This window comes from Amblyomma americanum, chromosome 5, assembly GCF_052857255.1.
Source record: "Amblyomma americanum isolate KBUSLIRL-KWMA chromosome 5, ASM5285725v1, whole genome shotgun sequence".
In the NCBI taxonomy this organism is placed as follows: domain Eukaryota; kingdom Metazoa; phylum Arthropoda; class Arachnida; order Ixodida; family Ixodidae; genus Amblyomma; species Amblyomma americanum.
Genome location: NC_135501.1, coordinates 180,940,805 through 180,968,504, shown reverse-complemented (window position 1 = coordinate 180,968,504; position 27,700 = coordinate 180,940,805). Strand labels below are relative to the sequence as shown.

At 45.6% G+C, this 27,700-nt stretch overlaps 1 protein-coding gene across 1 annotated transcript in view; it reads right to left on the bottom strand.

Moving 5' to 3' along the window:
• The window catches only part of LOC144134433 (uncharacterized), a 43,437-nt gene that overhangs the window by 10,216 nt on the left and 5,521 nt on the right, over positions 1 to 27,700 (bottom strand). The window contains exons 2-9 of the mRNA XM_077667348.1: positions 26,852 to 27,005; positions 25,416 to 25,466; positions 24,504 to 24,521; positions 17,797 to 17,987; positions 11,843 to 12,017; positions 8,661 to 8,889; positions 6,742 to 6,889; positions 3,800 to 3,918 (exon numbers count right to left, since the gene is read on the bottom strand). Coding sequence (XP_077523474.1) covers positions 3,800 to 3,918; positions 6,742 to 6,889; positions 8,661 to 8,889; positions 11,843 to 12,017; positions 17,797 to 17,987; positions 24,504 to 24,521; positions 25,416 to 25,466; positions 26,852 to 27,005 — 1,085 coding nt within the window. The remainder of the gene's footprint in view (positions 1 to 3,799; positions 3,919 to 6,741; positions 6,890 to 8,660; positions 8,890 to 11,842; positions 12,018 to 17,796; positions 17,988 to 24,503; positions 24,522 to 25,415; positions 25,467 to 26,851; positions 27,006 to 27,700) is intronic.

The following is a 27,700-nucleotide window of genomic DNA, read 5'->3' as shown; positions in this document are numbered from 1 at the left end:
TGTAGAAGCGGCACTGACGCATACGTTCGAGCGAGCACTCTGAGCATGAACGGTAGGTTATTAATGCGAAAGCATTACTGGGCTATGTCTACAGGGACCGTGTCCGCAGCAGTTGTAACTCAGAACAGATTAGCGCCAAACGAATGGGTGTGATCAATGGAGGATGACGTGAGGTTGATGTCGCAAAACGAATTTTTAAAATCGGGCGAGTAGTTAATTAGGGACAAAAATGCCCCAAAAGGAGGCGGGGGCCAGAGCAAAAGTGGCGCGAAATTTGAAAACACCGGAAGTAGGCGGAGCTACATCGTAGCGCCAAATTTGAAAACCAGGAAGTGTGGACAGAGCCAAAGCGTGCCGCCATGTTTGAAACCTCGAATTGGCCAATCACATGACCAGTGATAAGTGATCGATACGTAACCAAAGTAAGTAAATTATGATCAGTAAGGTATCGAAGTAAAGAGAAGCAAAGAGGAGCAAAGCGAGGCGATTAGTGTGAGGAGGCGTCGGTGCTTTCGCATTACTGCACTGCGGGTTAGCGCAGTGATCTCTAACGTTTTTGTCATTAGGCACTAGAACATAGGTACGCAAAGGGACCTTCCCACCTACTGAAAGTTTCCATATGACGAGTTTTATGATTGCATGCGTCTCTATAAAAAATTTTATGGAGTCAGTATGGAGCATATGGAGTCAGTATAGACTGTATTTAAGCACGTATGCAGTCTTACGGACTTCGTACGACGTCATTTACACTGCATAGAAATCGTTTTGAAATTATGTGGAATACTTATAGTCTCTTTAAACAAATATATGAATTTTTCATATAATTTTTCATATCTTAAGAACTCCATATTCTCATAATTCCAAAGAGCGGCTCACAGTAGTGCCATGGAAGGCTGCTAAAATATTCATAGATTTTTGAAGATACGCGTTGCACAAGATAACAGAAATGTATTAGAAATCTTTATGCCTTCCATAGTTTAAATACCTTTTCCATATAGTTACTTGATTATTTTCATGTGACATTAAAGCCGCCATACGGAGGCAGGATCAATGTATACCTTTCGGTATGCCTTGTATGTATATTTAGTATTTGCTATATACGAAGCCAAAGCGATAACACGAATGGTCACAAGAAACATTTCTCTGGGGAAATCAGCGGTGGGAAACGAAAAGCTTGAGGGATTGGATCACTACGGCAGTCTTCATTGCTACGCACAACCATACTGTTCGAACGCACAGGGAATTTTTTAAGAGTAAGAAGGCTTAGGAGAATCTAATGTGAAAGCTTCAGTAAAATGCATCTAGGTCAAGAACAAAAGTCAGGAGCTGTGTCTAATAGCTCATGTTAAAGGGAGACTGAGGAGAACTTTATCATTTTTTTTTGTTAGCAAAATCTGATAGTTCGGCATTTCATGGCTTTGTTGCCGCTTGTCCGGGCGCGAAAGATGCATTTATTTCAAAGAAATTTGGATTCAAAGATGAAAAAGTTTTTCCCGCCGCTCTGATTCAAACTCAGGGAACTCTTATGACGACACGGAAGCTCTTATGACGTCTCAGAACGGAGTGACGTGATACGCGACGTAAACGCAGACTCCGCGATTTGTGACGGCTAGCGGTGCAGTGCGCAACCTTCCTTTTTCCAGCCTCAGAGATTCGTGGCGTCCATGAAGTAAGGAAAATTCCTCCAAGGTGGCGCCTCTTGTCCTAGGAAGTCATCACGCTTGTACTTGCGAGATTGGCCTGTGGCGGCGACACCTGTATTTAGGTTCTTGCTATTTTCTACATTACAAGAGCTTTGTTTTCAGTAAGAGTGGCGTTTTTGTGATCAGGAGCTGCTATTCTATCAATACAAGCCAACTTCAATTTCTCCTCAGTGTCCCTTTAAGATAGATTTCAATTTCTGCGGCGAACAGGAACAGGGGAACACAGAAATTTTGTCCACGTTAATCACTCCCTGCTTTCGATCAGACATTAGGTCATTCTTTGCTTAAACAGCAGCGAATATTCAATCTACGCGTCACTCTATCCTTACACATTGAAAATTCTTGGGCTTGAGCGCTTTCCGAAGCTTTGGCGACAGAAGACTATCGGTGGGATTTTAAAAACTAATGACTTAAATCAGTTCTTCATAAAAATAAGCTATTTCTTTTTCAGACCATTTATCTTCGGCAGAAAAAATAACAATTTTTCTTACCCGTTTCATGTCTAACATTCTCGGCCAAAACTTTAGAAATCTACTCTTATGGAAATATTGGAGGCAATGGTCCATTCATATGATACATAGCAAAGTCATTCTTTTGAAATGGTTCCAACGATCGCATAGAGCAGTTAATAGTGCCGTAAGAAATTAATTTGGAACGCTTTTGACGATAGCAAAAACGTTAATAGAAAAAAATGAAAGACCGCCGTCGGGCGATCTGCGGTTATGTTGATTGTCATGGTGAAATCTTACATATATGAAAAAATTGCGTTCATTAACAGTTTCCCGCTAAAAATTGCTTTTGTCCAGAATTGTTGGGTACGGAGGACCCGTTTAGAGGACGTTGTTTTATACTTTGAAAATGAGGACATTTTTTCCGGAGATGTTCTTTCCGGGGGGCAATTTTTTCCTAGGATATTTTATCCGGAGGTGTTTTTCTCCGGCGATGTTTTTTTTCGGAAACAGTAAAAAATGAGGCGTATCGCACAGTGGCCTCAAGCCTGCTTGATCTGCAGCACAGAATTGCCAGAGTGCTGGCCGCTGCTACTGACGATACAATTTTGTGCAGCGATAGATCGTGTGCAGGAACGTGCCTGCCTTCAAGACCACTATTTTTAACATGCGCTAAGAGCCTCTCATCATTCCTCCAGAAATGCAGTACTTTAAATACAGAGGGCAGTATACTCCATTTGTTTGCGTTCCGCAGATCGGTGCCTAAAATGCGCAGTATGTAACCCATCGAACGTTATTGGGGTTAAGCGTTTGTAAAAGTAGTCGTTTATTCAAAGTAAAAATAAAAAGGAAGGAAAGGACTTTTGCTAGCCAAGGCATTCGCCATAGGTGCGGGAAACACCCGAGCTGGGGCCGCGGAAATAGAGGGATAGCAGGAGGAGTGGAGAGATGAAATGAAAGATGTGAGCGGACAGCCAGAAAGGATAAGGGGGAGAGAGATACTATATAAAAGTATTATGTTTACATATCTACAGGTCGGGCGCGCGGGATATCCATAATTGAAAAGAGTTTAAGCGTTTCAAAAGCGACATTTAATACTGTAGCCGTGTGGGGTGGATGGTTATTAACATTACTGTCGGGATTAGTTAACTGAAGGCATTAAGCGCCTTGTAAGTATAACACGTTCACTACAGCATGGGTCACCGGTCAGTGAAGTAATTTATTCGTGTCATGAGGCTATGAATACTGCATCACACGATGAAGCTGTGGGACATTTTGTTGGGTACTGTTTGTCAGACATGATATCAATAAATGACACGACAGGCGGGTTACACACGACCCAGTGAACGTAATAAAAAACATGCCGTGTTACATTTCACGTTCACCAGTAATCGAGTGCTGGTACGTCGCACAATAGAATAGAAGTTGCAAGTTAGATATCATTTTGACGGACAGGGAGGTTGCAGTAGATAGAAAAAGGGTGGTCCCAGGTGGCGACAAGGAAAGATAATATTGGAGAGGACACTCCGCCTTAAGGGTATGACGCAATAGCGCAGTGGGTTAGGTTTTTCATTCTGAGCAGTTAGCGTTTTCTTGAGAGCAGTTGATGCTCTTTTAAGTCGTTATTTTTGGTGCCACAAAACTCACGAGAGCAGTAAATCTAGTCCGGCTTGGTACGCCGCCCAACCGCCTGATTCGTAGGTGTAGGTGCCAACGCCGGCAATTAGTTTTCTTGTTTGGTCTGATCCTTTTATACCGTTCAGTATCTGAAAACAAAAAAGAACAACGAATTCTTCATATCTCGAGCGCATGGGGCGAGGGAACAAGCTATTCAAATTGGTGGCACGCTCTTCTAAAGCGCTCTTCTTACTCATAAGGGCTATGTTTAAAAAGTGTGCAAAGTCTTAGATGAAAGAACCCGTATATTCCATCCGGCGACCGCACACAAGTGGCGCACTTATGTAGGATGCAGTAGAAATGAACGCAAGCAACCGCTCAACAAAGACACGCAGTATGCCCTTAAGCATAACTTTGAGTCGGATTAAGCGGCATTTGCAACGTTTATTAACAATCACGCAAAGAAACACGCAGCTAGACTCAGCGACTCCTCGTCTCGCTTAATTAAGCATGTCTCCATGTGCACAAGTTTCACCGTTGCATGTGTGTGTGCTTAATACATCCGCTTCATGCGCGGAGAAGATATATAGCTCCAAATCATGCTCCAACTTCATTAAGCAGCCCTCCTTACACCATTTCTTGAAGAAAGTCGACGTTTTACGACGGAGAAATGGACGACCCTCTTCTAAGCTTCCAGCTGACGTCATGCATTAGACAGTCTGTTATAATCAACTGGCTGCGCCAACCTTCTTCCCTTTAAACGTTTCCTGTGATCAACGTAGTGGGCAGCGCTGGTGGCAAGTACGCCCTAGTGACCATATCATCAAAAGATGTATCAGTGCCATTCTCGTTATTAAGGGCGCAAATGGCAATGAGACAGTCTGTTAATATAAATTATTAGGAGGCACCGTGGCGAAAGCAGCACGCATATGCGAGAATATAAAGAAACTATTAGCATAAATCAGTTCGGTTATGAAACTTGCAAAAAGAACATTCGGATGCAGTGAGTCAGCGCCGCAAAGAACGCGTAACTTACTGCTGCCGATTGAATTTAGTTCCGCTGCAATAACACTGCACATAATATATTGTCAACGATAAACGGTTGAAGTACACAGAGCAGGTTTAGTTAGACGTGCTGGGCGTGCAAGACAGCATGGAGCTCGAGCGAGGAAGTTGACAAACATCTAGCCCCTCGAATGCCCAAGGCACGGCAAGTCCCAGCTTAAACAGTTCGGCCGCGGTACGGCGCCACTGGATGGATTCGTACTGTGGCAATACTGAGCCGTTTAGGGTTTAGGGCAGTTTCAACATGATATATCACGGATGAGAAATGTTTGCATTACGATCGCTTCCTTTTGCTCAAAGTTTCCCGACAGGAATTTGTTTTGTACAAGTTTATTTGCCCTTTACCAAGGTAGACTGTTTCAATCGCAAAATTAGCCTTCAGTTATTTTGCATGCTCGATGCGGCTTCTCAGAGTCAATGAGCGCTTGCGTACACTTCATGCTAATGAAAACGGAAAGCCTAAATAATTCTAAATGTTTGGGGTTACGACATACAAGCTACAACACATTTTCGAATCTTTGTGCGTTCCGTTTTCACATACACTATAAGCATAAATACGCCTATATTGGAGTAGGCTGTCCTTTTATAAAAAAAAAGGAAGTGTGCTATAGGACTGTTTAGTACAATTTACTCCTTTCTGTTTAGAGTGTACCTACTCTTAATTGGGATGCACCAGACAGAAAGGGCAGGAAGACAGGATTCATACAACGCAAACCTACGTGAACAGGGGTGGAGGGTGAGCCTCAGTCCGCTGCGCTAACCACGTCTCGACAAGACGAAGAACACGTCCCGTTGTCGAAACGTTGGCTAGCGAAGTCAGGCTCCCCTTTATTCATGTTCAGCTTGTTTACTGTTACCTACTCTTTATGGGATAAACAATTAGGGTTCTAAACACTACTCTCGTAGCACCGTAGGAGGCCAGCAACAGACTTTTCGCATTGCGCGTACTGGTACGGCTACCGTGAGACGCCACTGCGCGTTCACAGTTCGCCACGAGGGCGCCATATGGCGCCACGTTCCCGTCAACAGCACGCATGCCATGCCCGCCGCGTCGGGACCAATCAGCGGGCGCGGTACGTGGTAAGCGGTACCGGTGCGCGTTATGCTTAAAGTGCCTAATAGAGAATAGTCCTTACGGAAACATGTCCAGTACTTAGAAATATATAAACTATGCCTCCCCCCGCACCCCCCCCCCCTGCCCTCATCTCCGCTATATTTTTGTCCCTCCATGTCGCTGTTTCCAGGTATTTTTGCGCGCAGAGTAACAGAATAAGTGTATTCATCTTAATCTGATAATCTTCGCTCGAAGTTTTGCACTTTGAAAGCCATTCCAGATTATAGTTCGCACGTGTTCCGTGCGGTTTTCATTTTTCATTCTTGGTGGTGTGCTGTAATGTAAAGCCATGTATGTAGTCGGAAATTACTGCTCAAAACACAATGTAAAGTAGTTTTATTGACAACGACTATCTGCGTTGCCGCTTTCCCGTAAACACGATGACACGAAGAGCAAGCTGGTCAGCGTTGTAATTTCATCATTCTTTCCGTTCGCACCGAGGGTGGTTGACTCAGTTTCTTGGGAAGATTCAAGTATATAGCCAGTGCAGCAAATGGCCTTCCATTGCGTGAACCAAGCAAACGCAACTTTACCTACTCTAAGGTAACGGGCAATCTAAAAATGCCTGTGAAGAACTTCAGCTATTTAAATTACCGGTAAATAACGTACAGGAAGCGAAACGGCCAGCATCCAACGGATTCAACACGCTGCACATTATCGCCACACGCAGCCCCATAGGAACGCAACGCAACGACGATAGACAGCGCCAGGGTTGGTGCAGGCACGGCGTACTGTGCTGGCCAGCTTCTGAATATAGGCCCGAAGAAAAGCAGGATGTGGAACGGTGGCTTACCCTTAAGGGGGTGGTAAAAAATGCAGATAAAAGCGACAGTGTCAAGCCTCCCCTGTAGATGTTCATCATGGCCAGGTGCTTCATCGATGCCGGGAGCCTCCGTAGAGCGTTCTGCGCTTCCGCTCTTTCAAACGTTACATTTGCGTATCTGCGAAGAAGATAGACGACGCGTTGGTCAGTGGAGTGAGTACATCAAATGCACACGATGCGCTGGAGGAGACTCTGTTAGGGCGAGGTAGATATAGCGAGGCAATGAGTACGAGTGCCGTGTGTGTTTCAGTGCAGTGAACACGGCTGGAGGCCTGAGGAGTGTGCCTTTACGGCAAGACGCATCAACTAATTACTATGATGCACTTAGTTTATTACAGAATAATGTAACCAGAGCCATGGACTGGTTTGCGACTAATCTAATCAGCATTAACTCTACTGAAACGCGACTCGTGTGCTTCCATAGTCCAATGAAAAAAAGTCTACCTATGAAACCAATTATTACATCTGACTGTAATATATGCGCTTGTCAACCTGCTCAATATGCGTCTTCTGCTAAATATCGGGTTGTTTTTTGACAGTGATTTTTTATAGGCCCGCCCCTCCAATCCTCTTATATGAATCCTCTGTCCTCATGTACTTTTTATTGACCCGCTTCACTTCTCTAGTGCGAATTTTCGCGAAATAAACTTTTTCTAATCACAAGATTCACTGCATCATCTCCCAAATGTGCGACAGTTGCGATGCTGTTGATGATGCGAACTGTTTTCTTTTAGCATGCTCGCTTTTTCTGTGACGAGCGTGAGACACGCTTGGGCAACCTGAGAATGAGCGCTCTGTTGGATGACGTCTCTCGTATCGCGTAACCTCAGGGCTGGCGATCTAAACACCGATTAGTGTGAAAGTAACTCGCGAACTTTTTAGAGGGCACTGGCCTTCTGGAACAGTGGCAGAGACAGACATTCAAAGCAGTGAGTAATGCGGAGGGATTTCACAGGCCATTGTTAGCTAATCTTGCCAATCCCACTATCACCCACCATCTAGAGAATTTGTCAGATATGTACAGCCAATCGGAGAATTTTTCAGATATGTACAGCCAATTAGGATTATCTGTGGGCCAAGTCGTGTGCCGCCCGCATACTGTCGGGTCCCCTTTGAGCAGCGGCGAAAACTGCCTGCAAGTTACCACCGCTGAGATACGGGACAGTGAAGGTATTTCGTATGGAAATGTCATCATCACAGACGCAGTCAAGAATACTTTAACACTATGACAAGAAAATTAAAAACTTAGGCAAGCGCGGCACGTTTCAGCGATTGCAACAATGCCAGCAACTTTGCAAGCCAACCACGGGACATGCGATAAAGCCCCGATTTAACAACGCTATGCGGACATGTCTCTACGTGGCCTATGGACAGCGAATTCGGCTCGCAATCAGAGGGTCAAGGGTTTGATTGTGGACTAATTGCCGCAAATTTCTTTTCAGCGCATTTGTTTGTATATATATATATATATATATATATATATATATATATATATATATATATATATATATATATATATATATATATATATCCAATAACGTTTGATGAATGTTGCGACCTTGTAATGACCAGTGTTCTAATTTTTAACTTACTTTTGAAATCCGCCGCATCTCATGTGACGTAGCCACCTTTTCGACCAATCCGAATTTTGCTCTCACAACGGATGCCACCTGATTAGCTGCAGAACAGGGCCCTAAAGCTGTATATTCAAAAAGGTCTGCCTCAAGCAGCTTACGATGAAAAGAGCAGCCATCTGCTTCGCCTTCTAATTTGCCGCCGCATTAGAGTAAAGTGCCTTAGAGTTAAGTATTTGTTAGACTGAGTTGACGCAAATGAACGCTAAGCGTAAGAAATCTCCTGAGGTGATTCTCAAACCTCAGAGTACTTACGGAGTATCGAACGACAGCCCGCAAGTGGTACTCGTCAATCCATTGCAGACGTCGACGAAGGTCCCATAGCTCACGTTGTTTATGGATTCGATAGAATTGTTCACGTTCACCCTCACGTGCGTGTATATGAGGATGTCGCAGAGACCGTCGGCCGGGTACACGTTCTTCTGAATGGCCGTGTGGTCTACCGTGCACAGCAGCGGAGGAGGCGGAGGAAGCGTCGTCGTTGCTGTGGGGCGAGTGATGCGGGCAATATTGTTAATAAACACACAAAAATGGATTCCGACATCTGCATCAGTTCTAATAAAACAAGAGGAACCAGAGGAAAGCACAGCCACAGGATTGTGATGCCACAGACTAAAACTACCGCTTACCCCTTCTCGTTTTTCCCAAGAACTGTGGCAGAGTGGAATGCTCTACCGCAAGAAGTCAGTAGTACGTCCTCGGTCGAATCCTTTGTGTCTGCCGTGCAATCTTTGCAATGAAGCGCGTTAGTTTTCGGATCACCAGTTTCCTGTTCTTGAACATTGCATTGGTGTGTTGCTTCTTCTTCCTTCTTTTCATGGCGTCAGTGTCCACCTTATTGTAATTTTGTATAAGCAGCCTTTACAGGCGCAATAGTCTGTACACTTCTAAGCATTTTTCTCATGGTTCCTTGTAACTCACGTTTTTGTTATTTTGACTTGCAGTGCCGACTTTGTACTCACTCACTGCTGCCTGGACTGCCAAGAGGCAGTTGGCAGTATCAAATAAATAAAAAAGTAAATATTCAATATTTTTGGCTGAAAATTATGGGCTTGTCGCAGGAAGGGAATAAGAAAAGCGTATTTCCCGATACAGAACAGGAGCTAGGTTCTTCTATGGGAACGGGTCTGCGAAGAGAGAGGCTGAGCCGTCTCCATACAAAGGCGGCAATGCCTAACGTCACCCCAAACATGCTTCCGCGTAGCTAGTTGAAGACGAACACTGCATAAAGACTTACGGGTCAAAAGCACGGGAGAAGACAGGCACGTCCTGCTCTAGCGGAGCGGCTTTTCCGAAGGCGTTCAGGGCGAGTAGGTGGAACGAAGCCAAATGTGAGCCAAATTCAAATTGCCACCCCAACTTTTGCTCATGGGCCATGGTCCAGTGATTGTCTCCTCACGCTCCTGGAGTGCCAAGGCTGTCGCACCGTCACGATGGAGTACGGGGATGCTCGATGGGGAAAATAACTTATTATCTTCACTGCCCTTTGCAAGCCCGGGACCGCAGCACTAGCAGTCAGGTCGCGACCCCAGTGGGCGCGTCGAAAAGACTGATCCTCTGAACACGACGGAGCGGAGTAAGGTTTCACTCTTCCGCGTAGCCAATCGAAGTAGCTGTTTTTTTTTCTTCCATTCTTTTGTGAAATTGTGTAGGGAAAGAGTTTATGCAAATGTAAATGCGGCGTGTCAGTTACGTCCAAGGCATCAAGTGGTGGCTTGTTTTGCAAGGACAAGTCGCTAACTTCCAGTCTAGTGCAACCGTTCATGGTAAGCATGTTTAAATTGCTACTAATTATATCAAATACGGTTACCTTAATTGTTTACTGATCGTTGGGTTCAAGGGCATGACTTTGGGAGGAAATATGAGAGCATTTTAGCTCGGATTGATATGAGAGTTGTATCTTCTGATGCGCGGAACACTAGCATGGAGCACTGAAGCCAACGTCGCTCGCATGAAAGCCTCGAATTTTTTTTTCAGCTTGACTCCATTGTTTGTTTTCCAAAGTTGGCTCAATAAATGTCTTAGTAAGCTGTCATTCACTGCGAGGGGAAGACCATATCAATCTGGTTTCTTTTCATTTGCGTAAGCGGTTTGTTTCCTTTAATGACTGGCGTGAGCAGTTTCCTCCAGGGAAAAATTCGAAAGCGAGTGGCTTCCATGTAAAAAAAAAACTCAAAATTGGCTTACTTAGTTCTGGCAAGCCAGCTGTCGACACATGCTGTATCAAAGCGAGGGCTGTGTAATATGAGTGAGTACTTCTAGCCTTGGTTTATTACCCTAACACCTGGAATTTCTTGGAGGTTAGCCATGTACTGCTTTGCTAGGGGTATGGGCTTGACGCCGGTCTCGACGGTAATGTTCCGTTTCGAGGGTCATTGCAAGCTGTGCGGGGCTTCCTCGCGGACATGTCTACAGGTGTACTGGAATAGTGACGCTCATTTGTGGTGCACCGCTTATCCACAACCACTTCGTGGCGTCGTCTTGGCGACGGACGAGCTGTAGTGACCGTAGTACTAGCAACGCGGACCAGAGCATACGTGACCCGTGAACCGCCAACAAAGCAGACATCATTGCGAGGGTTAGGCGCCGGCTCCCGCCAAGCAGCGGCAGCAGCGACGCCGTTGCCATTTTTGTCGCCAAAAAAGGATCTGTCCCCACCCCACCTCTAAGACGTTTCGACGCGGCGCTCGCAATTGCGGAGGGAGTGAGTCGGAGATCCGAAAGGCTGGAGGGAAAACAAAGGCCCGTACTGAGAAGAGCGGTGACACAAGGAACAAACCATCTTTACCGACGATCATTGGGGATGGAAGCCTGCCTAGCATCACAGGTAATCCACCCAATACTAGAAATGTGTTGGCAAAGGATGGTCATACGAATGACCAGTGTGAGCCCGTCCTTTTCCGATACTGGGACAATGACCTTTTTGGAAGCGGTGACCGTTTGTGGAAGGAGGCTTTACGTCCCCATTGGAGTGCGGGCCCTCACCATCGGATCCGCTGCGAGGGGGCAGCAGTGCCCCCCCGGCGGTAGGCGGAGCCTCAAGTCGGCTTGAGGGATCCCTGATTGGACATTCATCAAGTGCCAAGATTCCCCCCTTGGGGAGCGAGGCACATGAGACGGTATACAACCCCCCGCATGCTTATGCTATGACACGTCTTCTAAATTCTGTATGTATCTCGTAAACCTTCAGAGTACTGTAAATATGTGAAATAACTCGAACAGTCTTCGTCAAAGCCCATACTCTTGTTCTCGCTACTCAGTATCAGGTCGCGTCGTTCCTGTCCCGAACCCCTCTGCGGACCTGGACTGCAAGAGCGTCCTGTTTGGGAGTTTAAACTATCAACTGCGCTAGTCGCTCAAAAACCACACTGCTTGCTTTTGTTTGAGGGGCATCTAGGCTCTTGAGTCTGTTTGCCGCATTTCTCCTTAACACTCACATGCAGTATGGCCTGTTGTCGTGGGCGCCGGGCCGGGGCCTGGCGGGACGGGGCGCCGCGGAGTCGCGCCGTCTGGACCAGGCGGGTGTGGCGGCGGGGCCGTGCCACTTGGACCAGCTGGGCCTGGTTGATGTGTGGCACTTGGACCAGCCGGAGACACTGGGCCAGGACCACTCTGTGAAGGATTTTTAATAGACAATTGGGAGTAAATAAAGGGGCTTTTATTTGGAAAGGAAACAGTCTACCTAATCTTGCGCCACTTAGTGAGCAGCTAACAATTCTCTCGGCAACAACCCCGGATTTCCTGCGCTCATATTTCACACAAGTGGCATGAAGTGGTCAGCTTTGTTCAGTCAGTGAAAACTGATTTCAATTCCGCACTGTAAGTGTCGATGCCGGATAAAGAGACTACACGGGCGCTGCGGCTCTCCTAACATAGCCATGTCTCGCTAAAAGGAACATGCCGCAAACACTAGTTTGCACTAGTCGTCATCGGGCTTAATCCACCTCCCTCTAAAAAGGAGTGCACTGCTGAGACGGCTGCTGCAGAAGCGTGTTTTAACGTGAGAACGTTAGTACCTTCATGTAAGAAAAAATTATCCGGCGTCGTCGTTCGCGACCGTTTGAAGCCTCTCAGCCGGAGCAGCCGTCGGTAGCGGGACATTGCGGCGTCGTCAATTTATCCACCGGACTGTAGACGCAAACTCACCAGAGTGGCAGTTGAAATATAATAATGACTGACTGCGAGATTTTGCTCGGATAATAGTAACCTGGGTCGCACAAGTCTCACTAGTGGCAGCACCTCTTGCATGGCAGTGCCCCAACGCTTAAGCCGCTGCACCACTCTGCCATTACTGCTATGAGGATTTGCAGGGATCTATATTCGAATGTTAAGCCGAGAATTACCAATTCTGCATATATGGGCGTTAACCCATTAACCGCTGCCGCGTCATTCCCTCACGGCAAAACTTAAGTCCCCTCCATTTTTTTAATAAAGCTTTGGGGTTTACAATGCGGACTGCCAGCCAAATCTTACGGAATCAGGAAAGTACTCTGAAAACTGGTAGAAGAAAAAACGGACCATCAGACACCATATTTATGCGAAGTTCCAGCGCGAACAAGTGAGTGTTTTAGCGGGACAAGCCCTCTGGGGTTCTATGAGCTTCAAAACTGTTTTAATGACTCATTAAAGTTTCCACAACAGCTTTTATGCTAGATATCGTAATAGACGCTGGAGAAGCACCTAGCGAAAGATGTAAGCATCTCCTTCTGAGGCGCTATACTTCAAGCTAAGCAAGCTAGAGTTTTTGTCGTCAGTCACATTTATATGAATTAAGTGTGTTCGGCTTCAGACACGAACTATCGTGAAAGAGCGTATCAGGGATCGCTTTCTTCAAGGTTTTGATCAAATTATACCATCTGGGATTCTTCGTAGCGCAGAAAAATCTAAATTTTCGAGGCATCTTTTTTGCATTTCGCTTGAATTTGAAGTAAGGCGCAAATGAATCCGCCCCCCTGAAGGCACTCAAGGTGCTTTATGGAAATAAAGCTGCTCTGGTATTCCATCACTGAATATTAGGTTCAGTAGCCCAATGGCAGACCTACTGAGGTAACATGGCAGCTGGATGGAGATATAGCCAGTTGAAAACAGTGCTTCTAACTACAATCCCACATTTTTTTAATTATTCAGTCAACCATTTTTCCCCTTAAATTAGTGGTATGGAATTAAAGTCATGAAAATGAAAGCTTATAAAGTTAGGTTAATACTAACGGGTGCCGACCCTCTTACAGGTTTTCCGAACAGCAAGATATCTGACAGTGTTATTGAATTTATGAACGCACTCAATGTCACATATCAGGTAACGTTTACAAGGGCACAGAAAGGCAATAAAAATTGGAGGGGAGAATTACGCTCCTCATTAAGGGTATGACATGATAGTGTAATGGGTTAATGCCTTATATGGAGAAGGTCGTTCTCTACTTCACATTCATAGATCCCTGAAAGTCCTCATACCCCTCCTGGCGCAGTGGTGCAGCGGTTAAGCAATGCGCCACTGCCCTGCGATAGCGGGTGCTCCCAGCAGTGTTCCCTGTGCCGCCCAGAGTGCCACCTGCTGTGTTGGGCGATTTGCTCACTATTCGGTGGGCAGGTTGTGATGACGCCGCAATGTGGGGTGACCTAGGTGGCCCACCTTGGCTGCTAAGTTGTTCTCTGGGGACCACCTGCCAGAGCCATATGTTCGTGATTTTTCGCCCACAAGGCGGACGCCGACAACGCCAAAAGCGGATAATCTGGTCAATGGTGCCTTTAACGCTGTCGCGTTAAAAATGTTTTGTGTGCCTTCTAATCTGCACGTAAGAGTTTCACTGATGCCATGTATGCACGTGAATGTAGAATGATTGTTACTCAGCTCTCTCACTTGCATCTCTTGTTTTCATGGACGGACTTTCTACTCTAATGAAGCGAGGTGTTCGAAGAGGTGAACAGCTGTTAAGAAATTTTCTAGGGCTTGTAGCTACAGGCAGTGACCCAGATATATCGCATAAATTACCAGAATTGCCGACACTCTTGCGCCATTGTAGATGCTCATCTGTGAACGACTAGAAAACATCCCTGTTTCTAACAAGGCTTCCTTAGCAACAAGACATCGCTAAACAGTCAGCACCTCTCTCGTTCTCAAGTGTGGAGTGTTATACGCTTTCTTGGAAAAATACGAATAGGTTTAAAATTTCATTACGTTCAATGACACTCTAAGGAACCAAATGCATTGTCATACTAATGAAACCTTGGATTTGTGCAAATTTCAGCAAAGTTCAGAGTTTTCTAGCTTTCTAAAAAAATAAAAAATTCCAGGTATGGAAGCTTAAAAACAGGAAGAAAAAGAGAAATTTAAAGACGTAGGCAACATGGAGGGAAAAGAAAGTCAGGCGGCAGCGTCATGTGAAAATTTTGAAGTCGTTCAAAAGGAAAAAGTCGACCACGCGTGACTCGCCGTGAAAGGTTGTATTGTTACGGACGAGTTTAGCTTACCAAAGGTGGCCTCTTGATGTCACCCACATCAAGAAATTTTATTTCGCTATTTGTTTTTTTATTCATGAAAAAGAAGCAAAGAAACTTCTGCATCCTTAGTTAGGTAGGAAAGAAAAAAGTCTTCTCTTTGTTATTGTCAAAAAATAGTTGTAAGAATGAAATCAATGGCAGGAAAGGGGCAACGCGCCTCAGACGGCTGATAGAAAGTGGCAGCCTTCCGACCATATAGGCACCAGGGCCTTCGTTGAGCGTGCCACTTTCTTCGCACCCGCCGCGGTGCTTCAAGGGTTAGCGCGTTCGGCCACTGGCCCAGACTTCTCGGGCACGAATCCGGACCTGGTGGCCGCGTTTCGATGGAGGCGAAACGCAAAGGCACTAATGTACTGTGAGATGTCAGTGCGTGATAAAGATCCCCAGGTGGTCGAAATTATTCTGGAGCCCTCCACTACGGCACCTCTTTCCCTCTTTATTCTTTCATTTCCTCCTTTATCCCTTCCCTTACGGTGCGGTTCAGGTGTCTGCCGAGATGCGAGACAGATACTGCGCCAATTCCTTCCCCCCAAAACATGCTTTTCTTTTTTCCTTTCTTCGCCTGCTCCCCGAGGTGCGAACTAGGCAACGCTCACAGTTTTCATGACGCTTCGCGGCTTGAAGCGGTGGAGGCTTTATTTTTTCGAAAACTAAACTTCTGATCCGGAGTTCCCGGGTTCGAACCCGACCGCGGCGGCTGCGTTTTTATGGAGGCAAAACGCTAAGGCGCCCGTGTGCTGTGCGTTGTCAGTGCACGTTAAAGATCCCCAGGTGGTCGAAAATATTCCGGAGCCCTCCACTACGGCACCTCTGTCTTCCTTTCTTCTTTCACTCCCTCCTTTTTCGCTTCCCTTACGGCGCGGTTCAGTTGTCCGCCAATATATGAGACAGATACTGCGCCATTTCTTTTCCCCCAAAACCACTTATTATTAATTATTAAACTTAACACCTTTCCTTTCTACCTCGACCAACACCTAACTCTAAATGGTAGGAACTGCCCCCTCTCCTTTCAGGCAGCAAATGCGATGCAACTGGGGTAATTTGTTTATCACTGGCTATCTTCATTTGCAATTAAACCAAAGTCACCACTTTAATTACGTTGTTTTTTCACCAAAGTGGCGCCATGCGTTTATTCCCGACCTTGTTCGGTCACTACTGTCAACAAAATACCGATTACTACATCGATACACATCTCATCTTGGGTGGCTAAGGGGTCTGTAGCGTAAGTCATTGTAACTGCTTACTAGGCTTTAATTGAGAATAGCTTATACCTTCCTAATTTTTGGAGAGAAAATTTGGTAATGGATGCTCTTGGACGGCACAATTTTCTTGTGTATTTCCCGAGTATGGTACCCAAAATCATTTCATGCTTAGGAAAGCCCTTTAATTTTATGGGTAATGTGCAGGTTGCACCATGTGCATAACACTGTTTCAAAGAGGTCTCTGTTTTCCATCGCATGAAACAATAAAAATCTTAATGCAGTTCTTGCAGTGGCAGAAAAACGAGCACTTAGAGCTATTGCGACACCTGACAATATTTCGAAGCGAGGGTACTCTAGGTGAAAAATGTTCATGCCGCAAGGTTTGCCTTTCAGCTAGGTGATAGATAGCACTTCTGGAGCTCAATCGGTAAAGCATCATACGCGAAATTCGGAGGTCCTGGCTTCAGATCCCACCGGCGGCATGTAGTTTTAGGGCGAAAGCTGCACTTCTCGAGTACAAACCTTGAACGTCATGTTACGGCTCAGATATGAGCTTGAAGCGGCCTCTATTAATAAAAAAGCAAAATAAAGCTGAAGTTTAGGTGGGAATCTAACCCGGTCCTCTCGCATGCGAGACGTGGACGCTCCCACTCCGACACGACTTTTTTTTCTTTGTTGCACTCCGCCACGAATCTTCGGCTCTTGGAAGTGATTGAAGGCGCGTCTAGTGAATGCACAGAACTCTAAGAAACGTGCCTTCGAGTTATGTACTGAAGTAGGGAAGTACGTTTCCGGTGAATTTCCTTCGTGCATGGCGTGCAGTCGTAGCGCCATCATGCGGCAACTCCTGAAACTTCAACAAGCAATGTACGGTGATGGTCCAGTACTTGGCGCGCGTCCAGTAAATGCGCAGATGTCCTAGAAAAGTATCCTCTTGTTATTTACTGGCGTTCATGAATAATTTAATTATGAGCGTGTAAATAACCGACTTTCCAATTAAGCGAGAAGCAAAGTTGTCCGGAACGCACTCAACGTAACAGACGCCAAGCCGCGTCTAGTTGCCCGGTACACAACAGCTCTCGCTCACAAACCAGGTTGAACACTAGTTAAACCACAGCTTATTTTTTTCTTCCATTTTATGATCAATTATGTTTGAGTCATTAAATAAATGCGCTATTTCTCATTCACCAACACCACAAATTTAAAAAGAAACATTCCCCTATAGTTTCCTTGCTTTCAGTGCCCACTGTCTGCTTTTAGAATTTTCTTGAACAGTGCGACACGCAGCCTCGCACGTTACATTTGCTCGCAAATACAGTCGTTCTAACTAGACAGTCTATGCAAAGCTAGCCAGAAAGGCACTTTCCAAACAACATAATAAACGAACCGCACAGAGCTGCGGACGAAGGAGCAGACGTCCGCCTCCGGCGTCCATGAGCGCCCCCTATGCTTATAGTCGGATTTCGATGGAGGCGAAATTCTAGAGGCCCATGTGCTGTGCGATGTCAGTGCACTTTAAAGAACCCCAGGTGGTCGAAATTTCCGGAACCCTTCACTACGGCGTCTCTCATAGCCCGAGTCGCTTTGGGACGTTAAACCCCCATAAAACATAAACCTAACCTATGCTTATAAGGACGGTGTTGGTCTATTGGTCTATTAAGGAAGGGTCCATCGAGCACATCTTTACTCACTGTGATCGGGCCTCCTGGGCCGGGAGGAGATGAAGGTGGAGCGGAGGGGCCGGGGCGGCCGGAGGGGCCGGAGGGACCGGAGGGGCCGGAGGGGCCCGAGGATCCGCCACCGGAGGATCCGCCACCGGAGGATCCGCCACCGGAGGAGCCTCCACCGCCAGCAAAAAACGCGGTTGTGTCATCGCCTTCGACTGCAATAGAGATTTCCAGTCGATGATTAAGGGAGGCAGCGGGAAACGACGAGTACAAACGAAAATGCAGACAGCACTTGCACTAAACTTCCAGTACTTTCTTGTGAACGCCAAGCAGCTTTTAAATGATAGCCGCAAGGCACGTTACCGCAAATAAACACTAGTGAAAACAATGAAAGTCAAAACAAGTGCTGAAATCAATACATCATTTATCGAAAATCGAAGACACTTGTACTCATGGCATAGTTTCTTTTAGGTTGCCTACCCTAGTCATGTAACAGACCAACAAGCCCAAGCCAAAACGCAGTTCTACTTAATACAGTATGTGCTGAAGTGGGAGGATTAGAGATGAGGCTTGATTCGGATTTGTACAGCGACCGTCCACTGGTATGCTTTGCAATTTGAAATTTTGGAAGGGTGACGAGGAAACCTTGCCAACACCTTTGCTACTTTAAGCTTTCTGGACGCTGTCTGAGCCGTAATGTAAGGCCATGAAGAAAGAAGGGTGGCCTGGCAACTTTCATTAAATGACGGTACAGGAAAGCGATGCGCGTCTCTCAGGTAAAAAAAAAACCAACCAGCCTTTGTTGTCTCCCTTTAAACGCTTGATAGATTGTGCTTGGAGTGAGAACTATCGCGTTGACGTGTACATCCTGTAGAAGAGCAACTACGAGAGTTTTTCTGGTATTTATCCAGAACTTAGATCCATGGTGGCATTATCTCCTTGATGAACTTTTTGGAAATTGACCAATTGGTAATATTAGCGACTACAAAGCTTGATAGCTTTGAGGTAAGATGAGCCATGGCTACCAAATGAAGGAAACGGAGGAACACGGGAACGGTTACTTTTAACACACTATGCTTCAGACTGACTGATCGCCATGCCGAAAGCATGTAACGTTAGTATTTCCTGAAAATACTATTTAAATGGTTTTCAGGTTTGTCTTGATTGGACAAATATTAAGTTGAGGCGTCTAGAAACCTTAAATAGGGCCTCTGAGGAAGGATCACTATGTCATCATCATCATCATCAGCCTCACTACACCCACTGCTGGGCAAAGACCTCTCCCCTGTCTCTCCAATTAACACTGTCCGTTGCCAGCTGCGCGCCTGCCCTGTGCTTGCAAATTTCCTAATCTCCTCCGCCCACCTAACCTTCTGTCGCCCCCTGCTACGCTTGCCTTCTCTTGGAATTCATTGCATTACTCTTAAGGATCAACGGTTACCTTGCCTTTGTAGTACATGCCCTGCCCAAGCCCATTTCTTCCTCTTGATTTCTACTAGGATGTCATTAACACGCGTTTCTTCCCTCACCCACTCTGCCCGCTTCCGGTCACTTAACGTTACACCTAACATTTTCCTTTCCATGGCTTACTGTGCCGTCCTTAACTTAAGCTGAACCCTTTTCGTTAGCCTCCACGTTTCTGCCCCGTAGGTGAGTACCGGTAATATACAGCTGTTGTACACTTTTCTCTTGAGGGGTATTGGTAACCTGCTATTCATGATCTGAGAGAACCTGTCATATGCGCTCCACCCCATTCTTATCCTTGTAGTTATTTCCCTCTCATGATCCGGACCAGCGTTCACCACCTGCCCTAAGTAGACGGATTCCTTTACCACTTCCAGCAACTCGTTGCCAATTGTGAACTGCTGTTTCCTTGCTGGACTGTTGAACATTACTTTGGTTTTCTGCATGTTAATTTTTAGACCCACCGTACTGCTGTAACTCATTGTTCATGATTTGCAGTTAATCTCCTGAGTAACTCAGCAAGGCAATGTCATCAGTGAATAGCAGATTATTGAAGTATTCTCCATTAACTCTTAATCCCAACTGTTCCCAATTCAGGCCTCGGAATACCTCCTGTAAACATGCGGTGAACAGCATTGGCGAGATCGTGTCTCCTTGCCTGACGCCCTTCCTTATTGGAATTTTGTTGTTGGCTTTATGGAGGACTATAGTAGCTATGCAGTTGCTGTGTATATCTTCCAGTATTTTGACATAAGACTTTTCTACCCCCTGATTACGCAATGCCTGTATGACTGCTGAGGTTTCCACTGAGTCGAATGCTTTTTCATAATCAATGAAGACTATATATAGGAGTTGGTTATATTCTGCGCATTTCTCTGTCATCTGATTGTTAGTGTAAATATGATCTATTGTTGAATATCCTTTACGAAAGCCTGCCTGATCATTTGGTTGATTAAAGTCTAAAGTTGCCCTGACTCTATTAGCGATTACCTTAGTAAATACCTTCTTGGCAACAGACAGTAATCTGATCGGTCTGTAATTTTTCAAGTCCTTGGCATCTCCTTACGAATTAAGATTATATTTGCGTTCTTCCAAGCTTCTGGTACGGTCGAGGTCACAGGGCATTGCGTATACAGAGTGGCTATTTTTTCTAGAATCTCCCCTCCGTCTTTCAACAGATCTGCTGTTACCTGATCCTCACCAGCTGCTTTCCCCCTTTGCACGGTTCCTAAGGCTTTCTTTATTTCCTCTTTCGTTACGGGCGTTATGATGGATTGCTGTGTGCTACTATCTCTATCATTAACGTTCTGGTTACATTGGCTACAGTATAGATTTATGTAGAACTCTTCGGCTACTTTAACTATCTTATCCATATTGATAACGACATTGCCCTCCTTGTCTCTTAACGCATACATCTAGTTTTTGCCTAAGCCTAATTTCCACTTCACCGTTTTTAGGCTACCTTTATGTATTACGTGCTTAAATGTATCATAATTACCAATGACTCCGCCAAATAGTGGACAAATGGTAATTCGGTACGCCTAAAGATGAGAAATAAATATTAGAAAGTATGTGGGATCGGATAAAAAGGAAATATCGGTGCTGTGTAGGGGTAATCGGATTCAGCATGTAGATTAGAAAAACCGGGTTTTTTAAATTGATCTTGATTGAGAGAAAGAGAAAATTAATTCCTCACTGATTACCCAACCTTTTTAACCTTCATCAGTCTGACGGCGCCCGCAGGGGACTCTCACATATCTCTCCAGTTAAACCAGTCCGGTCCAGCTGCACCCATCGTATCCGAGCAAACTTCTTAATCTCATCCGCTCACCTAACTTTCTGCCGCTCCATGCTACGTTTTCCTTCTCTTGATATCCACACCGCTACCCTTAAGGACGAGCGGTTATATTTCCTTCGACTTACATGTCCTGCCCAAGCCCATTTCTTCCTCTTGATTTCGACTAGGATGTCATTAGCATGCTTTTGTTACTCGACCCTCTCTGCCCTCTTCCTGTTCGACGTTCTGCTTTCATTTTCTTTTTCATAGCTCCCTGGCTTGTGCTTAAATTGAATCCTTTTCGCTAGCCTCTACGTTTCTGTCCCATAGGTTAGTACCGGTAATACACAGTTGTTATATACTTTTTTCTAGCGTGATATTGGTAAACTGTCATTTGTGATCTGAGAGAACCTGCCAAGTGCGCTCCATTCTATCCTTATTCATCTGGTTAACATCCGTTCTGCTTAACATCCCTTTTAGTTAACATCCGTGCTAACATCACTTCGACAGGAGGGACACAGTGGTATTAATAACACAATCGTACCACAGTAAAACTTTGGTGAAAATTAACGTTACGGCCGTGTTCCTTTTTTCGGTCTTCGTGTCTTCGCGCTGCATATTTGTACTTAATATTCAAACTGCACCAGCACGTCCTAGAACCTACTCTTTACCAGGGCGAATTCATGGGCTAGCTGGTTCTCCATGGTGAATACAGAGCTTAGGGCACACCAAAAGGACTGGAATGCTGAACAGCGCCCGTGTACATATGTGTGCCTTTCACTGTTTCTGTCCGTTTGTCGTTGTGCTTCGTGCTCTACAGGGTGTCACAGCTAACTTTAACCAGGGTTTAAAACTATGCCGCGGCACTCTACGTCGACGCGACCAGATGCCGTTGTTGGCTATTGTATGGAGAATTTCGCACTATTTTTCTTATTGGGCTTAATTTTATAATTATAATAAATTAACTAACGAGCTTCGCTAGCAATGAAGATAGGCGAGAAATTCCAATGAGAAAGTTGTAGAACCTTCCGCAAAACGTCTGATTGAACAGTTTCTAACTTTCCATCTTTTACGAATTAGCTTTTTTTCGTTCACTGCGCATGCCCGCCAAATACAAAAGAATACTACGTGACATGCCAGCTTGCGCTCCGCATTGCAGTGCTCTCAAACGTTCCGCGTACGAACGAACAGATCATTTATCTCGGTGTGCTGTCGCTTAAAAGGCGACAGGGCAGCGACGCAGCAGCTGGCTGTCCGATTTACGCCAGCGGTGCGCTTCCCTTGCGGCGTTTCATGATAGCGATAAGCAGACGCAGCCCTTATCGCTGGCGCTGGCGTAAATCGCACAGGCAGCGCCTGCCTCATAGCCCTGTCACCTTTTAAGCGGCAGCACACCGGGCGAAATGATCGGTCCATTCTTACTTAACACATTTGAGAGTACTGTAATCGTGGCGCGCAAGCGGGCATGTCACGTGGTATTTATTGTATTTCGTGAGCATCTGCAGTGAGTGAAAAAAAAGGTAATACTTATTAGATGGAAAGTTAGAAACTGTTCAATAGGACGTTTTGTGGACCGTTCTACAACTTTCTCATTGGAAGTTTTCGTCTAGCTTTATTCCTTGCAAAGTCGGTTAAGTAATATCGAGTAGCTATGCAATTAGGCACAATACAAAAATAGTGACTTGCTTCATACAATAGCCAGCAGCATGCATCTAGTCGCGTCATATTAGAGTGTCGTGGCATATTTTTAAACCCTGGCTAAAGTTAGCTGGGACACCCTGTATATTAACCATGCAGCACAAACTAGCCGGTCATGTCTGCTCTTATAAGCGTCAGTTTATTGTTCATCGGGCGCTATTAAATTTCACTCACCGCCCGTGTATGTCTTTCCCAGTGTCTGTTCATTCGTAGTTTCGCCTTGCGCTGTATAAATCACCATATCTACTCTCGTGGATACTAAAATCTCTTCTCCGCAATTTATGAACGTTTGCAGTTGATGCGCTCTGCAATGAATCATTTTTTCCGGGGTGGTCTCAGCGGGATGCTTCGATTTTACGACAGCAATTTGGCTTGAGTTTGCTGTCAGTTCCCGGTTTACATGGCAGAAACTGGAGCCAAAGACAACAACGCGCAGCAGATCTCCCCCAAGACTGCCACGCATGGACGGCATGTCCTATCATGTCGTTTGTTAAATGCAGTTAGAGTGGACATGAACTCACAATCCCCGGAGAAGCCAACCAGAAAGACGACTAGGCCCACAAGTCCGGAAATGAAGACGAAACAGCAAACGAAGAACAGGAACTTGTTTTCATCTCTACAAAGAGCGCGTGGGAAAACAAAAAGAGAAGTAATCATGACGTTAGAAGTCATAACATGTGACAAGAAACAGCTAAGGTTTTTCCGCTGACAGCCACACAAAACTCCCGAAGCGCAGTACTAACGTTGTGTTATAATGTTCGATAGGGATTAATAATGTCGACACCTTTCCACTGTCCTTGTTTCTGAAATAGTTTAGAACGCGAAGGACGCGCCTTGGTAATGAACTAATTATTATCCCTCACAGCGGATTTCACATTGCTCGTGATGATCAATAAGGAAGTAGCGCATTCGAATTCTGGCATTATAAACACTATAGTGAAAAATCTAGCGAGGCTAACAAATTAAGCTTTGCAATAAAAAACTACGTACTAGTCTATCGCTGGACTGCGTGCTGGGCTACCTCTCGCATGTGAGGAGGCGCTTAAGCGTGAAGCCAGTCTCGTTTAGCTGGGACAATAAACATTTACGATCCTACATCATCTTTCCACTCGCTTTGGACATATCTCTACTAAGCCTAACAATGCGACGTAAATGAAAACTGAAAATATCAATGTAGAGGATGGTACGGGGAAATGCATGTACTTACTGTTGCTCTTCTTGAGCGGCTAAGTAATGTGAAAGATTCCGATATTAATTGCGAAAAGAGACACTAATTCGTTTGTAAACTATGTTCTGCGACTAAGCCAGTGCGTTGGATAAAAATTCACATGACAGGGTCATAGTGACTGGCGGTGGAGCGTCTATAAGACAGCATAGCGACATCACCTCGCGCTAGTCTTGAGGCCACACACCGGAGCATTGGATAATTAATTGTAGACTGCCCTCGGAGACTTAGCTTTTTGAGACAAACTCAAGAAGCGTTTCGCGGGAGCAGAAAAGCAGAGGACGTGAAAAGCAGAGAGTCGAAGCAATATGTACAGTTTGCAGCAGTAACAATTTATGGCACTGTCTCGTACAAGATTGGGGGGGGGGGGGGGGGGGGGGGCCCAAGCCGTTCGTCCAAGCTTGGCAGCTGGGCTAAAGTATAAGCTTTTCTGAGTCCTCATTCTTCTTCGCGCAGTGATCTTTCCGAACATAAAATTTCATCAATCATCTCGGTTTGCTATATAGTAGAAACTACTAAAATTTCACATGCCTCACAGAACGACAGCTTTCGATTATGCGTACTTACATAATCCGGACTGAAAACCTGTGAAAATGAGGAACCGAACGAACAAGTTTGAATCTTGCTGCACCGAGCCTCCCAGGTACACCCGCAAACACTTATCTGACCGCACACTGCTCAATGTCTGAGGAACTTTATCGTATGAATAAAATGTAGAATGGTGGGCTAGGAACCCAAAAGAGCTTTAGACCTGGTTTCAGGACACTGTGTTTAGGGACTATCTTCAATTTGATGATCGATTCAGCATGACCGTGACCTCAGCTGGTTGCCCGGTTTACCATAGATGGAAGCGCTACTGTCTCGGGTAGGCGGTGGTGCTGGGTTCAGGCTGCGGGCCAGGATGAAATTTTTTTCCACGCAGAACGCGGCCAGAGACCCGCATCGCTTCCCTTTCTAACGTTACGAGTTTTTTTCAGGTTGGCGTTAATGATTAACTCCCACTCGGGTGCTTTATACTTGCACCACACTGACAACAAGCATGCAATACGTATTATTCAAGCACCGCAATGGTGGAGCAGTATCGCACACACATTGCTTCACTTCCTCTTCAAGCAGTAGCAGGAGGCAAGCCCGGCTCGCTATAGTCGAAGTCTTCCAGTTCCTAGTCTCCGGTTGAGCACATCCCCATTAGTATCACAGCTCTATCTTGGCTGTATCGCATCATGACAGTGCGTCGCTAATAAGCTAAGCGTTAAACAAAAACCACAGCTGCTGTAGGCAATGGAGGCTGCCGAGCGCCCACGGAGTCGCTCTTCAATTAGCGCCATGCAGTAACCCACTCCTAACCTAATGCCTTCCACTTAAACCGTCCTCAAAAGTGGCGGTGGTGCTGGGTTCAGGCTGCGGGCCAGGATGAAATTTTTTTTCCACGGAGAACGCGGTAAGAGACCCGTATCGTTAACGGGTGCAGCCACGTACTTGACACGCCAGACTGCATGGTGGAGACACCTGAGTAGCCGAATTCGGAAGCTGCGAGGAAAGAGAGAGAAAACAGAAGGACGGAAGGGCAGGGAGGTTATCTAGGCGATGCCCAGTAGGAAAAGTGCACAGTGAGAAAAAGTGCAGTGTATATAGAGGCTGGCGAATTTCAGCATCGTCTTGTTACGCATTTCTCATCATTAGCACGCTTTCTCAGTTCTGTCATGAACTTAGATTTGGTAAGTTTTTCCCTGCCCACCCAGCTTACCAGCACTGGTAGCTCGATTGCCACTCATTTGCCGAGGTGAGCATGAGATGATCTCCTGTGTCTAACTGACTGAGATGGTGCGACAGAGGTGAACTCGATGCTAAGCGGTTGCGAAATTCGCCCTTTTTTCCGCGTCGTGCCATGAGTGAACCACAGTGCATTGGGACAGTGGCATATACCTATATCTCAGTTTTCTTCTATTATATTTTTCTTCTAGCTTTTAGGGAGTGGGGAAGGAGAGGGAAGCACTATGGAATTGTAGAACAAGAGTGGTTGGTATTAATAGAAGATGCCATTATGGCAGTTTTTTGTGCTATTGTGGACAAAGATTCGCAAGAGAAGAAATTGAGATGCTAACTCCACTACAAGAACGTATTACATTAACGGCAAGCAATTTTGTTTTGCGAGATCGCTATCATTGCTGAAAACAAGACGTCATGTTTATCACGTGATATGTGAATTCTTCTGTGACGGTATGCAGGTGGTAATTTTTCCTGAACTAATGCCGCTGCGCTGAAGTGCTCACTTTCGATTTGCTCTATTCGCGTTTCCTGCTTCCCAGCAATTCAGAAGAAATCCGCGAAGAAGCACGATGATTAAGGAGCTTGTAAGAAAAATGACTCAGTTAGCTTGCAGAGTTAAAACAAAAATTGGGTTTCTTTACGACGAGTATTCCGCGCAACAAACACAGGAACAGTGATTGGAACGAATGTCTGCTCTCATCAGTACTCTTGTAGGTGAGTGCAAAGGTGGTGAGCGGTAGGCCTAATCTGCCAGCTTTATGCGAACCACTAACAGCGGAAGAGGCACTAATGTCAGTTCTGCTGTCACAACTTCTTGAATCACCCTTTTCTGCCTAAACGACGTTTGAATACAAACAAGCAACAAAAACCTTCGATCTGTGGCGCCTTCGCCAAATAAAAAGGTGTCCGCGTTGTAACTCACACTCAAAAGAGGGCGCGCACAACTAGACCGAAAAGATTAGCAAACCTGTCAGCCTGTAGCACAGCTGGGGTTGAGGCTACTGTAGGCGCATAAGTACTGAACTCGCCCTGCCCGCTCTGGTATCCACTGCCATATGCAGATAGCAAGAGCTAATAGTTGGCCGGAGAGCGCTGGACGCTGCATCCTATCGAAGTGCGCTACTCTGGGCGCAGTCTGTACTCACCCATGGCTGGAAGGTGGGTCTCGAAAAGCGGAACCGAGAATGGAGAACCGAGCTCGGGGAACCGAAGAAAGCGGGAAAAGCTGAGCAGCAACGGCTGGTCGCGCAGCGAGGAACCGGGGTTTGAACGCTCGTGGCACGCGTTGTCAAGCTCGAGCTCGGTTGTGGTTCACCTTTCTCGTCTTCTAATGGCAGGACACATTACCGATGAAAACAAAAAAGAACCGCAAAGATAGTTGGGGGTGTTGGTAGCGAAATTTTTATTTTTAGTAACGAGGGGGGGGGGGGGTTTACACTGTGCAGTACCCCGATAGCTTCTGCTATCCGGCGGGTCAGCGCTTTACCAAGTGCTGTTGTACGGGCTTTGATAAATACCGACAAGTGGTATTATTTCTCAGAAAAGAAAATACACCACTGATCGGAATAGGTAGTATAGAATGTTCATGTATTGGAAGGTGAGAGGGACACGATGCCGAAATAAACAGCTATCTCTAATAAATGTAAAATGTTTCACAAAAAAAAAAAACTGCCAACGCACATCTAAAAGTAAACAGAGTGGCAACAAAGAGAAACCGCAAAATGCAGAAGAATGCTCCTTACTCATATTTCTTTCCTGTACTCGACGCTACTTATTTTCCTTTTTGCATATTTAGCCTTTATCTCTTTTATAACACTGTCGTTATTTTAAGAGGAATGTTAGAAAATCTCCAAAAGGGTACAGGAGTTAAAGAAACGAATGTGACAAAAAAAACCATCTGTTTTTTTTTTTGTAAATGCCTCTCATGAGTGCACTGATACGACAGACTCCCGGCAAGACGACAACTGGGGGTTCTCAAAGCGAAAATTTATTGG